At 45.1% G+C, this 17,732-nt stretch overlaps 1 protein-coding gene across 1 annotated transcript in view; it reads left to right on the top strand.

Annotated features, from left to right (window-relative positions):
• Positions 1-17,732, top strand: part of LOC129702572 (E3 ubiquitin-protein ligase DZIP3-like) — a 65,521-nt gene that overhangs the window by 5,868 nt on the left and 41,921 nt on the right. Inside the window, exons 3-10 of the mRNA XM_055644350.1 lie at positions 3,886-4,035; positions 6,630-6,710; positions 8,442-8,566; positions 9,722-9,842; positions 11,546-11,668; positions 13,554-13,655; positions 14,882-14,980; positions 16,455-16,498. Of these exons, the coding sequence (XP_055500325.1) occupies positions 3,886-4,035; positions 6,630-6,710; positions 8,442-8,566; positions 9,722-9,842; positions 11,546-11,668; positions 13,554-13,655; positions 14,882-14,980; positions 16,455-16,498 (845 nt within the window). The remainder of the gene's footprint in view (positions 1-3,885; positions 4,036-6,629; positions 6,711-8,441; positions 8,567-9,721; positions 9,843-11,545; positions 11,669-13,553; positions 13,656-14,881; positions 14,981-16,454; positions 16,499-17,732) is intronic.

Raw genomic sequence — 17,732 nt, 5'->3', positions numbered from 1 at the left:
CTCTTAACAGTTTTATTCTTGTTTCTCAGTCACATAATGGCTTATTTGACTTTATTGGCACAACTTTGCTCCTCATGTTGCTAAACAGCAATAAAAGTCTCCAAAGGTGTTGGAAAGACTGGGGGAAAGACTAGGTGCTGAGAGCTTTCTTATACCTGCATGAAGGAGGCATTTAAACACACCTGAGCAATTACAAAAGCCATGTGTCCCAAACATTATGCTGCCCTGAAATTTCTCATGGTGAGACCAAAATGCATAAAAATGGCCTTTAATAAAATCTGACAATGTGCATTTTAACTGCATGTTATTTATTTATTTATTTATTTATTTTTAAAATACAAATCTCAAATTGTGGAGGACAGAGGCAAATAAATAAATAATGTGTCTTTGTCCCAAACATTATGGAGGGCACTGTAGCTGTCCAATTGCCTTTGTTATTACTGGACGTGCCTCAACTACCTCCTTACACTGCTCACTCCATATACCCACCACCCTCTGTGTGGGAAAAGTTGCCAATCGGGTTCCAATCAAATCTTTCCCCCTTTTGTCCTTGTTTCCCCTACCCTGGAAAAAAAAAATACTTTCTTCATTTACCCTATCTATTCCCCTCATGATTTTCTACATCTCTGAGATCACCCCTCCATCTCCTGCGCACCAAGGTTTAAAGTCCTAGCCTCTCCCGATCTCTCCCGATAGCTCAGACCCTTGTGGCCTCATAAATCATTTTTGCACACAACACACCAAACACAGCCTCATCAATGTCTATAAATAGATGTCCTATGGTGTACTTTAGCTCCCCAAGTACCTTCAGAGTAAATTGGTTAATTTTGCAAAACCTGACCTCCTTGGATTACAGGTGCATCACTTCCCATCTTTGGATCTCAAACTATGTTGAACTCTCCTGGTGTCTTATTTTATTGCATACTTCTCAGTGGGGGAAAGGAATGGCCTAACTGATCCATGCTGCAGTTAGAACAGTACAGCACAGGAACGGGGCCTCCAGGCCACAACATTTGTGATGCCAAGTTAAATTGGTTGCATCTTTTAATTTTAGTTTTGGAGATACAGCGCGGAAACAGGCCCTTCTGCCTACCGAGTCCACACTGACCAGCGATCCCTGGACACTAACACTATCCTACACACACCAGGGACAATTTACATTTATACCAAGCCAATTAACCTACAAACCTGTACGCCTTGGGAGTGTGGGAGGACACGCAAGGTCTCGGAGAAAAGCCACGCGGTCACGGGGAGTACGTACAAACTCTGTACAGACAGCGGCCATAGTCGGGATCAAACGCGAGTCTCTGGTGCTGTAAGGCAGCAACTCTACTGCTGCATGCCCCTAAACATCTGCCTGTACATGATCCACATCTCTCCATTCCCTGCACTTCCATGTGCCTGTCTAAACATCTCTATACACCACTGCCCTATCTGCCTCCACCGCCACCACCCCAGGCAATGCATTCCAGTCCCCTCTACTCTGTAAAAACACTCCCAGCTCTGCACATCTCCATTAAACTTTCCTCCCTCTCACCTTCTAGCTGTGCTCCCTAGTGTTGGTTATTTCCACCCTGAAGAGAAAGGACTCTGACTGCCCAAATCTATGCCTCATAATGTTGTATGTTTCTATCAGGACTTCCCCCAACCTACGTTGTGCTCCAGACAAACTCTTCATGCGATTCCATCAAATATCCTTCCCTCCTCCTTCATGTTTGGAAATAGCTAGGAAGGGAATAGGGGGATGTGTGTCAAATGTGGACAAATTTGACTAGCTTAGATGGGGCGTCTTGGTCAGCACGGAAGGGTTGGGCTGAAGGGCCTGTTTGGTGCTGGCAAGTCTATGACTATCAAGTTTTTTTTAATTTCTTCACTGCTGAGTGCTTCAGTTATTTGCAGTGTTAGTGATGTTTTTCAATGTTTCTGGATGTTAAGGGACTTTTTCCAAGTTCCCGGTTGAATTTATTGTCAATTTATTTTCATTTATGGTTACTTTCTACTATGGACAATTCATAATGAAAAGATGTGTTTCTAGAGATTTTGTTGTGTAAAAAAACAATTCAATGTTTGATCAGTTTATTCTCCCAGTTTTGCTGTAATCTTTGTGTACTCTACACCTTCCTCAGATATTCTCTTCGAGCTGCAAGCATGTGATATAGGTTGGCACAAAATGCTGGAGTAACTCAGCGGGACAGGCAGCATCTCTGGAGAGAAGGAATGGGTGATGTTTCGGGTCGAGACCCTTCTTGAGACTTCTGACGAAGGATCTCGACCTGAAGCATCACCCATTCTTTTTCTCCAGAGATGCTGCCTGCCCTGCTGAGTTACTCCTGATTTTTGTGTCTATCTTTGGTTTAAACCACCATCTGCAGTTTCCTCCTCCATATGTGATATGGGTTCTCTGCTTTTCAATTCTTTTCCTCATCAATTTGAAATTTTCTAATTGTCTTTGATTATTTAGTAGGTGACGTGACTTCCACTGATACAGATATCTGCATCCCCAGCTCTGAGTTTGTGTAGGATAATTCCAAGTTAATGTGGTGTTAAAGTCCACAGGAAGGGTAGCACCAGGAGGTTTAAGCTGACCGCACTACACTATCACATGCTGCTTCGAACTGAAAGGGTGTTTTTGAATTTAATGTTATTGTGTCTAATTCTAGACGGCTAACTACAGGAGAGACATCTAGAGAGTTACTAGAATGCTTCAAGGGGTGAGGCATTTTTGTTAGTTTAGATTAGATATGCGAGCTTTATCCTCGTGGGAAAGAAAGTGAAGTTGAAACTTAATTTGGCTGCACAATATTTAGGTTGAAGTGTAGGTGCAGGTTCAAGTTACGTATACAGTACATGGATAATAGGTGCAGGAGTAGGCCATGCAGCCCTTTGAGCCAGCACCGCCATTCAATGTGATCATGACTGATCATCAACAATCAGTACCCCGTTCCTGCCTTCTCCCCACAACCCTTGATTCCGCTAGCACTTTATCTAACTCACTTTTCAATGCATCCAGTGAATTGGCCTCCACTGTCTTCTGTGACAGAGAATTCCACATATTGACAACACAACAAGTTTTTTTCTCATCTCAGTTCTAAATGGCCTACCTCTTATTCATAAACTCTGGCCCCTGGTTCTGGACTCCCCCAACATCGGGAACATGTTTCCTGCATCTAGCGTGCCCAATCCCATAATAATTTTATATGGTTTTATAAGATATCCTCCCATCCTCCTAAATTCCAGTGAATACAAAACAAGCCCAGTCGCTCCATTCTCTCAGCATATGACAGTCCCGCCATCCTGGGAATTAACCCTGAGAACCTATTCTGCACTCCCTCAATAGCAAGAATGTCCTTCCTCAAATTAGGAGACCAAAACTGCACACAATACTCCAGGTGTGGTCTCACTAGGGTCCTGTGCAACTGCAGAAGGACCTCTTTACTCCTATACTCAACTCCTCTTGTTATGAAGCCCAAACTTGGCTTTCTTCACTGCCTGCTGTACCTGCATACACAGATCAGTGTAGATTTAAGTAGAGGGAGACTGCTCCCATTAACCAAATGTTTCAAGGACCAAGGGCACAAATTTGAATTATTGGGCAAAAGATGTAAGAGAAAACCTCCCTTTACCCAGACAAGTTATGTGCTGGAATTCACCATTTCCTTCACCTTGAAGCAACCATTTGGGACTTTCAAAAATAAATTGGACAGGCAGTACAGAAAGACTTTCGATAAAGAATTGGGGGATTGGCTTGATAGGACTGTTCTACCAGGAGCCAGCATAGACTTGATGGGCCGAACAGCCACCTCCTGTGCCATTCCGTTCTAATGTAACCGCATTGAGTCTCAACATGCTAACTGGTTAATTCTATTGCTTGGTCTTTGTTATCAGTTGGAGGGTGAAGCTATTGAAGAGATTGAACTATTGACGCTTGGTTCCCGAGACGTGAACAAGGCACTCCGTGCCTTCCCATCAATGAGTGTCGATGAAAAGATTCTACAGTTTCATCTACTTCTCACAGCTATAATGAAAAAGGACTTGGTGAGTATTAAACTCATAATAAATGTTTTTATTTTACATGATGTACTTTAACTGCAGTGAATCATTTATAATTGTAATGAAATCTACGTGTGTGTGTGTGTTTAGTACTTTTACATACAAGTGGGGTTTTTTTAAGCTCTCTCACAGTTCAAATCCCATTAACGAAATCCCAATGAATGGATTGACTGGGCTTATATTCACTGGAGTTTTGAAGGATGAGAGGGTATCTTATAGAAACATTTAAATTCTTAAGGGATTTGGGGAGTCTAGATGCAGGAAATATGTTCCTGATGTTGGGGGAATCCAGAACCAGGGGTAGGGCATTTGGGACTGATGAGAGAAAAACTTTTTCACCCAGACTCCGAGTTGTGAATCTGTGGAATTCTCTGCCACAGAAGGCAGTGGAGGCCAATTCAGTGGATGTTTTCAAGAGGGAGTTGGATATAGCTCTTAGGGCTAATGGGATCAAGGGATATGGGGAGAAAGCAGGAACGGGGTACTGATTTTGAATGATCAGCCATGATCATATTAAATGGCGATGCTGGGTCGAAGGGCCGAATGGCCTACTGCTGCACCTATTTTCTATGTTTCTATTAAAAGGGCCAAATCTTATGGACAATGATCTAGAGTCGCGGCTTATAAATAAACACATTCATGATTTGGATATGAATGCAATACAGGTGCACAACCTTTTATCCGAAGATCCAAATAACGAAAACCTCCGAATAGCGGACATTTTCTTCGGTCCTTGAAGAAAGGTCCTTGAAAACGTTCACCGAGGGCGGCCCGCAGAGGTGACAGCGGAACCTCCGGTCGGTCCTCGAAGAAAGGGGAACTAAATCCCCATTCATAAAAGAGAAGGTGAGGGTATATTGCGCGGGAGGGTTAATAATTGACAATATGCTGCTATCTGCCCGCTGAGTTAAAAAGTTCCCACGGTAGACTCATCGTGAGTCTTGCGTGGGAACTTTTTAATTCAGCGTGCACATGCCCCAACTCCAGAAGAACACGTAGGGGCAGAAGCGGATGGTGTGCAAGGTACGTCTTGTTCTTGGGGTGGCGCAGCTCGGGCTGTGGGCAAACTGCCACTTGTCGCCGTAGCGGCCCATTGGGGAGAGGAGCGGGTTCCTGTTGGTCCTGACGTCTCCGGCCACCTGCTATCCTCCGGGAACTGTACCGCCCTTGCAGGAGAGTGGGATTGTTTGCAGTTGCAGAGGGAGGGGGCAAGGGTGGTACAGTTCCCAGTCTCAGCTCCAGTCCAGGGGCTCCCAGGGACAGGGAGACACAGCGGCTTTTTAGACTGGTGGGCAATCACTTCCAAAGTTCTGCCCACACAGTCAGTACACCTCTCCTACACTGCATTTCATACAAACATTTATTCTGCAAGAAAAAACTACATTGAAAACTCAAACTCGCGACCGAGTAACTGCCGGGAATCAAGGCGCAAACTCGCGACCTTGCGGATATGAGCCGAGCACTCTACCACTGAGCCAGCCATTAAAATCTATGCTAAAACATTTCCATTCCGAAGACCGACAAATTCTGAATTGCGAAAAGTGTCTGGTCCCAAGGCTGTCGGATAAAAGGTTGTGCACCTGTAGTTATTACTCAGACCTGTATCCTTCTGCGTTTGAATAAAAGTACCACATGTGAGAGGTTGCAGGATCGATGTCCACATTCTCCACCAGAGTGGCATAGTGGTAGAGTTGCAGCCTCACAGCACCATAGACCCGGGTTCGATCCTGACTACAGCTGCTGTCTATACGGAGGTTGCACTTTCTCCTTGTGACCTCGTGGGTTTTCTCCAGGTGCTGTGGTTTCTCCCACATTTCAAAGACTTACAGGTTTGGAGGTTAATTGACTTTTGTAAATTGTTCCCAGTTCCCAGAACTAGTTTGATGGGTGATTGTTGATCGGTGCGGACTCGGTTAGCAAAAGGCCTAATTCCTCGTTGTATCTCCAAACTAAATTAAACTAATGTGTCCTCCAGAGATCTGGCACCTTGCCTCAGCTAGTGAAAATGTAAAAATATTACCCTGGTTCCAGTAATCGGCTCACATGCCTGCCATAGTGTCTTAGAATACACTCCATGAAGCCTCAGATTTATCCATCGTTGAACCATACGTCTAACACCTGTTCTGAAGTTCAGGCCTTCAACCTGAAACATTAATGCTGATTAGTACTTTAGTATTACAGAGCAATAACCATGGGTGAAAATGTGTGTTTAATCATGGAGAGCTGTATTGCTAATTCATTAAAATTGTACGGTTGTGGTGCAGAGACGTGAGCAGAGCAACAATCACGCTCCTCTTTAGGATAAAATGTCTCGGTGGGCTGAAGGGCCTGTTTCTGTGCTGTATTTGTAAAAACTAGTTTTAAAAACTCTGCATTCTCTTGCATCCAATTTGCATTGTCTGCTGTTCCTCGTGTATTGCAAGAACAAGTAAACTTTAAAGATATAAATTAGCATTATGGTCAGCAAGCCAGTTTGGGATATTCTTTGCTTCTGAGCTGTGTTATTTCTGTTAGTGGAGGTGTGTGGAAAGGTGAGACGTATACATATGATTAAAGGTTGTGCCATTTCTTGCTCCTAGATGTGCCAGATAGGTCAAGTGCAGTACCTCCTCATGTTACACTACTTTGTTACGACACTCTGCGTCAGAAGCAGTGAACAGGTACAACATTTTGGCGGTTCCATTTATCAGCTGCAAAAATGCTTGAGCTATTGTGTCTTTGTTTATTTATTGTCATGTGTACAGAGATATAGTGAAAAGCTTGTTCTTCGTGTTATCCTGTCCAACCATCTCTGAGGAAGGGTTTCGGCCCGAAACGTTGCCTATTTCCTTCGCTCCATAGATGCTGCTGCACCCGCTGAGTTTCTCCATCATTTTTGTGTGCCTTCATACAATATGCAATAGACAATAGGTGCAGGAGAGTCGAGGGCCTGTCCCACTTGGGCGTCATTTGCTCGTCACGCGCGTCACGTACATTGCAAAATCCTGGGACGCCACGAGCGACCGCGCGTCACTGCCTATGTCACCGCGCACCATGCGCGCATCACGTGCTTGTCACCACGCATGCGTTATGACGCGTGAATTACGTGCAAATGATGGCCAGGTGAGACAGGCCCTTCAGGGCTAGTTGGTGCCGGGCTGGCACCTCCGTAAAAATCCATGATCACCGTATTTTTCTTTACTTGTTTGATAATTATATTTGACAGTGAGTGCAACTGTGCAATATTTTGTCATATTATTAGATTAAGTATTATATGTTTTATTGTGCTAGTTATACACTGGGATGTAGTGATAGGCTATAACCCTGTTTGACCCACTTGGGAGACTAGCTTGCCCCTCCCCCAGCCCGCCCAGGCAAAACCTGAAATGACGCCCTGTTTGACAGCTCCGGGACCTCAATAATCAGCGCTGCAACACTGATCAGCGTGCTTTTGCTTTGAAATCCAAATGATTTATTTGATCAATTTTATCAAAGCTAACAATCTCCTTAGGCTTCTGCATGCAAAGGAACCTCTGCCATCGTCAACAATGACACCAGCAGACACTCCCTCCCCTGCTCTGCCCTCTCAGCTCTCTGACCTATCCTTTGTTGGACAGTTGCTCTAACATCCAGTTGTGTGGCTCCACAGAAATAACTCAGTGACTCGGCTCCTGCGAAGTATCTTGAGATCTTCTCTGTCCAAGTGGGATGAGCTTCAGGGAGAGAGTGTGGTGCACTTGTCCCCTAAAAGCCTCTACACACTGCCCAAGAAGGTGAAATGCAGTATGTAAAGTGTGGGAAGGCTCCTGTGCATCAGAGGATGGACAATAGATTGCAACCTACATGGAGATTGCAGCTGCAGTATTAAGCATCTCCTGCTCAATCACGTTCCCTGCAGCTGCAGCTACTGTCCATATTCTACAACAGCATGAGAGCCACAAGCCATCGATTCGGGGCATCTGCTTGCCTTGCTGCTTCAGCCCCAACTTCTGCTGCAGAAAGACTATCAAAATGGGAACATGCCTTATCAGTTCTCATACTGTCACAGATGCCGAGTTAGCATTCCTGAATTCCTCGCCTTTCGTTGTCTTGAATGCATTATTTGAACGCAGTGATCAACGAGATCATCTTGTCAGATGACTCAGAATGGGCAATAAAAATATTTTTTGCAAAACCTCACCTATGCTAGAAGCAAGAAGGTGTGATGGGGTGGATTGTGACCATTAGTGTGTTGCAGGTGATGGAGATCAAGTGTATCCAGGCAACATGATGGTAAGTGTGAATGTACTCGGGTCTTTCTGTAACATGTACCTGATTTCAAAATACCTTCTCGGGTCCAGTTCAAGGCGTGGCTTGCGGAGGCTTGGTGTTGTTTGTTGTGCAGCTATTTCACACTCTCTGTATCTCCGTAGGATCTGCTTGAAGCCACGATGCAAATTAGAACAATTGAAAAAATAGCTAAGACGAAGCCTGAATGCCAGAGTTTGTTGTATGTGGCCTATCAAGTTGCAGGCTATATGAGCTACAAACAAAATAGGTAAGGGACTGGAGTTTGATGGTGACTATGAAACATTACATAGTATTTAGAACAATCTAACCTGGGTTGGAAGTGAGTGAGTTGGTGTGGGGTGACCTGAATGTGCCTAAACTTGAGTTAGTTATTTAGTTAGTTCTATCTGGGTTAGTGTTGTAGACAGTCATCCTCCTTCACATGCATGAGCCACCAATTTACTGGCGAATGTGTGCTAGAGTCTCCGAAAGAACCCTTCATGTTGTTGGTGAACCAAGTGGGTCTTAACTGATGAGCTGTTCTGAGATCACCTTTACTATGACTCGCTCTTTAATTCCCAAGTTTATCTAATCAAGGAGGGAATTTAAAGTTACACAAAAAAGCTGGAGAAACTCAGCGGGTGCAGCAGCATCTATGGAGCGAAGGAAATAGGCAACGTTTCGGGCCGAAACCCTTCTTGTTTCGGCCTGAAACGTTGCCTATTTCCTTCGCTCCATAGATGCTGCTGCACCCGCTGAGTTTCTCCAGCTTTTTTGTGTAACCTTCAATTCTCCAGCATCTGCAGTTCCTTCTTAAACACAGGGAATTTAAATCTGTTTCTCTGGAATCTTTGCCTAAATCCATAGGTTACTAGCCAATGTGTACCATAATAAACACAAGCCTAGCACTTTTTAAAAATTACCAAAGAAAAATCATTCCGTTCATTTAATCAAAATTTTAAATTACTCTGTTCAAATCTTATTTCAAATATAAGACGTTATAGGCAAAAGTAATACAGTGCCAAGTTTATTTGAATGCTTGATGACCAAGGATATATAGAGAGTTTGTTTGTAATATAGATCTTTCAAAAATTACAATGTTGGGAAGACTGATACAATAGGAATGTGTCTTGAGATTTGGTGGAAGACATTCATGGAGCAGTATTTTCTGTATACCAACATTTGTTAGTTTAGCACTTTTCTGACAAAAAACTTCCCACACATCAGAAAAACAAGTGTCCAAATTCAACTTAAAATTTGGAATTCCTTTCAGTCAAAGATTGACTTCAACTGATCTCTTGAATTCCCTGAAAAATACACTTAGCAGGTTTGATTTATCCTTTGATTAAATGTCACAGTTTTTTTTTTAACTCCAGTCAGCCAAGTGTTGTATAACAAAAGAGATTATTCATGTTTTGTCTAGGTTTGATTGTGCCATACAATTGTTTAACAAATCTAAGGAAGAATTTGAAAAAAGAACCCCAACCATAGAATGGACCGATGTGGTACTAAAAGCAGAAGTCATTAAACCCGAGAATTTTAAAGTAAGAGCTTTATCTCATACAGTTAAGGATAAGCTGCTCAACATGTTAAACGCCGGCTATGTTGGAAACATGGTAGAATAGGAATATTAGTGTGTTAAACAAGCAGCACACGGGTTCGATCCTGACCTCGTGTGCTGTCTGTGCGGAGTTTGCACGTTCTCCCTGTAACCGCGTGGGTTTCCTCCGGGTGCTCGGGTTTCCTCCCACACTCCCAAGACGTGTGGGTTTTTAGATTAATTGGGCTCTGTAAATTGCCCCTAGTGTTTAGGGAATCGATGAGAAAGTGGGATAATATAGAACCATATGTAAACGGGTGATCGACGTGGGCCGAAGGGCCTGTTTCCATGCTATATCTTTCAATCAATTAATTCAATCAATTTATGGGGGAGAAAGTGCAAGATTCCGTTTTGAAAAGATTTACATTTTTTAATTTAGATTTGCATATAACAGTGGTGTAAATTGTTTACGTAATCGGGATGAATAATTTTTTTCATGATTCTTTTTGCTCTTTGTAACGGGGTCAGGTCAAAGCTCCGCTCTTTACCTTGCTTTGTCATAGAGTGAAACAGTGTGGAAACAGGCACAACTTGCCCACATCGGCCAACATGTCCCGCCTGCCAGCATTTGGTCCATATCCCTCTAAACCTGTCCTATCAATGTACCTGTCTAACTGCTTCTTAAATGTTGGGTTAGTTCCTGCCTCAACTACCTCCTCTGGCAGCTTGTTCCATACACCCACCACCCTTTGTGTGGAAACGTTACCCCTCAGATTCCTATTAAATCTTTTCCCCTTCACCAAACCTATGTCCTCTTGTCCTCGATTCCCCTACTCTGGGCAAGAGACTCTGTGCATCTACCCAATCTATTCCTCTCATGATCTTATACACCTCTATAAACTCACCCCTATACCACCTGCACTCCATGGAATAGAGACCCAGCCAGGAGACCCAGACAGGAAGTTTAACACCCAGAGCACACACGTAAACTGAATTTGGAATCTATAAATCATATCAAAGATGGTTTGATTGGCTAAATTTTAAATTCATTGCAGACCTACAGATTTATGATGACACCGGCATATTCATTCCATCGAGTAACCCTGCTGTAGGGAAGAAGCCATTCAGCTGGAAAGAGTGCAGAGAAGATTTACGAGGATGGTGCCAGGACTTGAGGGTGACCTATAGGGAGAGGTTGGGCAGCCTAGGACTTTATTCTATGTAGTTCAGAAGGATGAGGGGTGATCCTATAGAGGTGTACAAGATCATGAGGGGGATAGATAGGGCGAATGTACAGGGTATCCTTGGGTTGGGGAGGTTCACTCAGAGGGCGGTGGGTATAAGGAACAAGCTCTCAGAAGAGGTAGTTAAGGCAGGTACTATAACATTAAAAAAAAAACATCTAGACAGGTACATGGACAGGAAAGGTTTAGAGGAATATGGGCCACATGCAGTGGGTGGGACTAGTGTATTTGAGGCATCTTGGTCAGTATGAGTGTGTTGGACCGAAGGGCCTGGTTCCATGCTCTCTAACTCTGGCTGTAAGTCGTTGTACTTTTTGCAGTGTGATCTGCACCATCATTGCCCCAGCTCCTCAGATTATTTTTCTTCACACATCTGTAAAATAGACAGCCAAAATTCTGCTGTGGTTTCAGAAATGATGAGGATGTTTTTTGTTTTTTTAACTTTGCTTGTGTCTTCCTTTAGGCGGAAACAAATAAATACATTGAGAAGTGCACTGATCATCCTGGTCCTATAGCGAGATGCCAATATTCATATTGTGAGGGATACTACAAGAGGGAAATCTATCCATCTGACCCCGACTATAGGGTACGGCCTCACAGATTACTGCAAAATCATCTATTCTTGCACTCGAGTGCGGCATGGAATTAGCTGAACTGAAACGGGCCCTCTTGCATGGTAGAAGCAGCAATGGGGTGTTATTTCTAAATACAAGGAAGCAACTTTCATGTAATAATCTGGAAATTCAGACTGGTTAAGCTGGATTACAATCAAAGGTGTTTTTATTGCGTGATAATTCCTGTTGACACGGTGGCGCAGCGGTAGAGTTGCTGCCTTACAGCGAATGCAGCGCCGGAGACCCGGGTTCAATCCCGATGACGGGCGCTGTCTGTATGGAGTTTGCACGTTCTCCCCGGTGACTCGCGTGGGTTTTCTCCGAGATCTTCGGTTTCCTCCCACACTCCAAAGACGTACAGGTTTGCAGGTTAATTGGCTTGGTAAATGTAAAAATTGTCACTCTCGTGGGCGTAGGATAGTGTTAATTTGCGGGGGATCGCTGGTCGGCACGGACCCGGTGGGCCGAAGGGCCTGTTTCCGTGCTGTATCTAAATAACTAAAAAAACTGATAATCAGATGTTGGCCTTGTGGTCAACATCCACCTGATTTGATTTTCTAGTGAGGAGTTTAATTGTTCCAGACAGTACATAGGTTCAAGGATAGGTTATGTCAATAGAGGAATAATAATGTAATTTGTACTGTAATTTATAGTGGCCCATAAAGTTACAAAGTACCCCCCCACATGCTAGGTCCGCCCACACTCCCCCCCCCCCCCCCCCCCCACCCCCCGCAGCGGCGTCCTCACTTCCACGTGCCCGTCCACGTCTGCCGTCCTCACTTCCACGGGCTCCGCAGGCCCAGGCGCCAACGGCTGCGGGCTTCGTCGACCCACAGGCTCTATCTCTGCTCCGCGAGGCTCCGAGCCGCGGGGCTGAGCGAGGAGGCCCAGTCTCCTGTCACGGTGCCATGGACGGTAACTGATGGCAAAGGACAGAACATTTTACCTCTGTGGACTGCCAGCAGAGGGCCTTACAGTAATCATGGAAGGTTTTCTTTCTCTGTCTCCTGTCCTCCCTGTCCATGCCGTCCATCTGCGGCATGGAGCGACACGGTGTGGAAGCTGCTCGTCCTGTTGGGACGAGGAGCAGGTGTTGACGGTGGAGCAGGGATAGACGTATTATTGAACGGTGTACGCAGCCTGGTGTGTCTACGGTGTACGCTGCTAGGCGTTGGGCAGTGTACGCACCTCAACGTTGGGCGTGTGTAGGATGTACACGGGCAGATGTTGAGTGGTGTACACAGCCTTTCATGTCAGTTAGATATGCTGCCGAGTGGTGTGCATAGCCTGTCATATCCAGAGTGTACCCGAAATAATGTGTAGGAAGGGACTGCAGATGCTGATTTACACTGAAGATAGACACAAAAAGCTGGAGTAACTCAGCGGGTCAGGCAGCATCTCTGGATAGAAGGAACGGGTGACGTTTTGGATCGAGACCCTTCCTCGGGCTGAGAGTGAGGGGAGAGGGCGTCTAGAGATATGGGAGGGTAAGGTGTGAAAGCGATCGATCAATGCAGGAGATCAAGGAAATGTAAAATAGTTCATTGTTGGCTGAGGGGAAGTTGACAGTGCAGCACGCAAGCAGAAAAACTAATCAGGAGGACAGTGAAACTAGTCAGAACTAGGGTGGAGGAGGGATGGAGAGAGAGGGAACGCGACGCGCCTTCATTATCCACCGAAACGTCACCCATTCCTCCTCTCCAGAGATGCTGTCTGTCCTGCTGAGTCAACCCAGCATTATTTGTCTATCTTTGGTGCACCGGAGAAACATGTCCTCCTCCTGCATTGTACCACAAATAAACCCTATTGATTCACTGAAATCCCCCAGGTCTACTCATGCAATGTTTTACTTTTCAGGGCTATGTCAAGCTTTTCTGTGACAAAAACTGTAAAATGCAATATCATACGACCTGTTGGAAACGGTTCAAGGGGCATGAGTACGGTGGGCAACCGAATGTGGTGAGGAATATTCAACTTGCTTCACTGGACACCTCTCAGTCCCTCTTTCCTCACCCCTTCCTCCTTATGTTGATGGTTTCCCCACATCACTGTCCCCCGACCCGCATGTGAAGTAGATGAGGGAGGGGCCCCAGTCTCCAGTCCCCACACTCTGTTGGGCCATTTCCACTCATTGGTGACAAAAAGTACAGAACATTTGACTTTGCATTTACTTGATAAACTTTATATCCAAATAATTACGCTCATTAAAGTGCCAAATTTCGAACAATATCCTCCCTATCCGCTGCCCTCCCAAACTCCCGTAAGAGTTCATGCGCTAGCCGCCATTTTGTTTAGCTTGTATTAGCTATAACCTCCATTTTAAGTTAAAGATGTTAGCATATAGTAAAACAGGCTTTTGCAGTCATCCGGCAGAACGGCCTTGCAGCAGCTGAGAGAACATAGAAAAGAGCTGTTCCCATCCTTGTGACATTCCAATCTAATGGTAACATCATGTAGCCTGTGTGTTATCAAACAATGGGGCCTTTTGCTATAGCAGCTGCCCATACTCCTTTATTACTACCATGCCTTCCTAACCTGTCTAAGGAACTTCAATATGTATCTCTTCTTTTAACTGAGCTCCTTTGTTCACAACCATGTGGTTCGAGCTGCTTCATCTGTAAGTACACTATATTTCGCTTGTATGCTCAGAAGGGGACAGACAGCGGCAGCCTCTTGTGTCCATATAAGTGACTGTGTCCTCTTATCACCCGGATGACTTCCAGTAAAGACTCGTTCACTGAGACTTGTGTTTTGAGTTATTTCACACTGTAAGTTCGGCAGATTTTCATACTCCGGTATGCACACAATCCTTCCGCCACCCTAGTCACCCCGCTCCTTTGCCCTCTCCCCGTCTCCTCAATTATCCTCATCTCCCTTCCAGCATCTCACAATCCTTGTTTATCGCCCTTCATTCCACTCGCTCCTATCCCCTTCCAGCCATACCCCTCCCACCAGCTTCACATTTCACTCCCTTTGACCTCTGGTTTTTGCCACTATCTCCGCCCATTTGGCAATCCCCCACTCTGGGATCCCGGCCCGATGCATCATCTGTCCATTTCCCCCACCCACCACAGATGCTGCCTGACCTGCTGAGCACCCCCCCCCCCCAACATTTGTACGTTTGTTGACGATTTCTGCAACTGCAGTTCCCCATGTCTCTAATTGTGTTTCTTGTTACTTTTCAGTATTTCTGTTCAACGCGAACTGTTTGTAGTGGTAGTGGTTGTGAAGGTTTCATCGTAAAGCTTATCATTCAGAAAAGTGGGAATGTCCCGTGTCGAGTGGTGAGTGCCAGCAGGGCCGTGCGCTGTGCGGGATAATTAATGACCTGAGTGGTATCAGTGCGTGCTATCAGACCACTGACCTTGCTCATCACATGCCAATCTCTGCACTTTGCAAACCACATGTAGGCCTTTTCTTCTCCAAGCTGTGGGCAGGCAGCAAACCTTGTTATCAAGTTCGCTTGGAAGCCACATCTCGTTTCTAGTCCATTTCCTGCGGCACCCATAGTTTCTGTTATTGATCTCTTCAAATCAAATTCTGGTTATAGCTCTTTGACATTTTTTAGAACCAAAGTGATCTCCATTATGTCTGTGTAATCTCACCCAGTGCAAGATAGTTTCATGAATGAATGATATTTGTTTGTGACAATGTGCAAAACTTGTTTTGGTCACATTTCCCCCAACATCATTGCATTAAACCGTAGCATATGAAAGATAGAAGTGATGACAAGCTAGAATCCTCCCCAGGCAGGGGAATGAAGAACCAGAGGGCATGGGTTTCAGATGAGGGGAAAGATTTAAGGGGAACCTGAGCGGCAACTTTTCCACACAGAGGGTGGTGGGTTGATGGAACCGGCTGCAATAGGGGGTAGATGGGGTAGCTACTATAACAACATTTAATAGACATTTGGCCAGGTACCTGGATGGGAAGGATTTAGAGGGATGTGGGCCAAACATGGGCAGGTGGGGTTAGCTTGGATGGGGTATTGTGGTCTGAATGGATGAGTTGGGCCGTAGGGCCTGTTTCCGTGCTGTGCGACTCTGACTGTGAACTGCGCTCTCCTGACTAACCAGGCAGCCAGGGACTGCACCCGGGCTCGCCTGGCCTTGCCCATGTCCCATGTTGCCTGTTGGCCTTGATCCATCCTCTCAGCATGGCCATTCCCAGGTGTCCAGTGTCTGGTTACACGTTCTCCATCACTGCTCCTATACGATCCACAACCCGCATGATGGTCGCCCCTCGTACACGCTATCCTCATACATGCCCCTCATACACGTGATGTATGACACGCTGGTCATACATCACGTCTCTTATTGACTCCATGTACATACATGTCAGGAACACTGCATCAACCTTTCCACACTCCTAAGAACACGGCATTGCCCTTTCTACACACTAGGCACACACAGAATCACCCTTCTACACACCAGGGACACATGGCATCACCCTTCTACCCACCAGGGACACGCGTGTTGCTGCTCTCAACAGCAAGAGCAGTCTGATTTCCTGTTATTCAATATCAACTCAATTTTTCAGAAGTTATGAGTCTCTAAAACAAATTCCATGCAATGTCCTGGCTAAATCCTATGGACCTGATCGTGTTTGAACCTAGCCAAGCCTCTCACCCCTTCCCCGCACCCACCACGCACCCTAAAATATCTCTTTGACTGATTTGCTTTTAGTAAATTGCTGGCAACATTTTGTGGCGGCCAGTTTTTAAAATTGTGCCTGTTCATTTTCAATGTTTTTGTGCAGATTGAAGTAGCGGGTCCAGATGTGCCGCCACAACCTCCAGCTGTGTGAGTATTTTAAAATAATTCAACACTGTTTTTAGAATGGGTCTAAGAATCTCTGCAAACTGATCGGCTAAAAGCGCTGCTGTACCGTGTCATTATTTTTACCGAACGCATGATTTGGAAAACAGCAGTTTTTAATTTTAATTTTACTTATTTCCCCCCCCCCTTCTATGTGCGCAGGTCTATATCGTGCGTCGGTAGGAATTGTGTGCACGCGGTAACTTTGTAATGGTCTAAAACACACTCAGCTGTGCCTCCTGTGTTTAAACCAGTGGTTCCCAACCTTTTTTAGCTCATGACCCCCTTGGGATCTTTTACTTTTTCTGTGGCCCCCCCTGAAATTATTAGCGGAAAAAAAGTACTTCGATATTATAATACCTTCCATAAATATATCAGTGTCTATTAATTGCACATATATTCTCTTTTATTCTATTCCACAAACATCAAAAATATTTCAACTACATAGATTTAAATTTATTAGAACTGAAATTTAGGAGGCAACAGGGTGGTAGCTCTGTGGCCCCCTTCATTGAACCTGTGGCCCCCTAAATCCCAACATTTTTCTGTGGCCCCCCCTGAAATTTGCCGTGGTCCCAGGTTGGGAATCACTGGTTTAAACCATTCCAAAGTTACCTTGTGCACACAATTCCTACCGACACACTCAGACCTGTGCATCATTTGTATAATGACGTTTTGGCGGTGCAGAGACGACGACCAGTTTCTTTGAACGTTCATCATCAAGAACTCGTTCCTTGATCTACAGGTCTATGCACACGCGACTGGCCACAACGGTGGTCAGTCGAACAACTTCCGCGCGAAAGCGAAACCGCGCGAAAACCCCGACACTTCCTGGGTCACTTGCCCGCGGCTTCCGACCGCCGGGTTCGATACTGGCGAGCGCCAGCAGGCGCCACTACAACGTCTAGTATAAATCCCTGGGAGTGCTCCATGCATGATGCAAATGGGTTGCAGATCGGGGAAATTGGAATAATTGGCTTGATGCACAGTTTGGTGTTTGTCAAGCTGCAATAAAGGTGTGGCAGTGTGGCAAAATGTTTAATATCGGGGGACTGGGTCCACGATGACACTGTTCAAAGCTCAGCCTCTCACCTGGGGAATTAAATGTGGAACAAAAACCTCTTCCCTCTGATATTAACAAAGAAGCTAATAGATTATTGTCAAAAATGCTGGAGAAACTCAGCGGGTGCAGCAGCATCAATGGAGCGAAGGAAATAGG

This window comes from Leucoraja erinacea, chromosome 13 (genome assembly GCF_028641065.1).
Source record: "Leucoraja erinacea ecotype New England chromosome 13, Leri_hhj_1, whole genome shotgun sequence".
NCBI lineage: Eukaryota > Metazoa > Chordata > Chondrichthyes > Rajiformes > Rajidae > Leucoraja > Leucoraja erinaceus.
The sequence above is the reverse complement of the archived record's forward strand: the minus strand, read 5'-3'. Positions and strand labels throughout refer to the sequence as shown.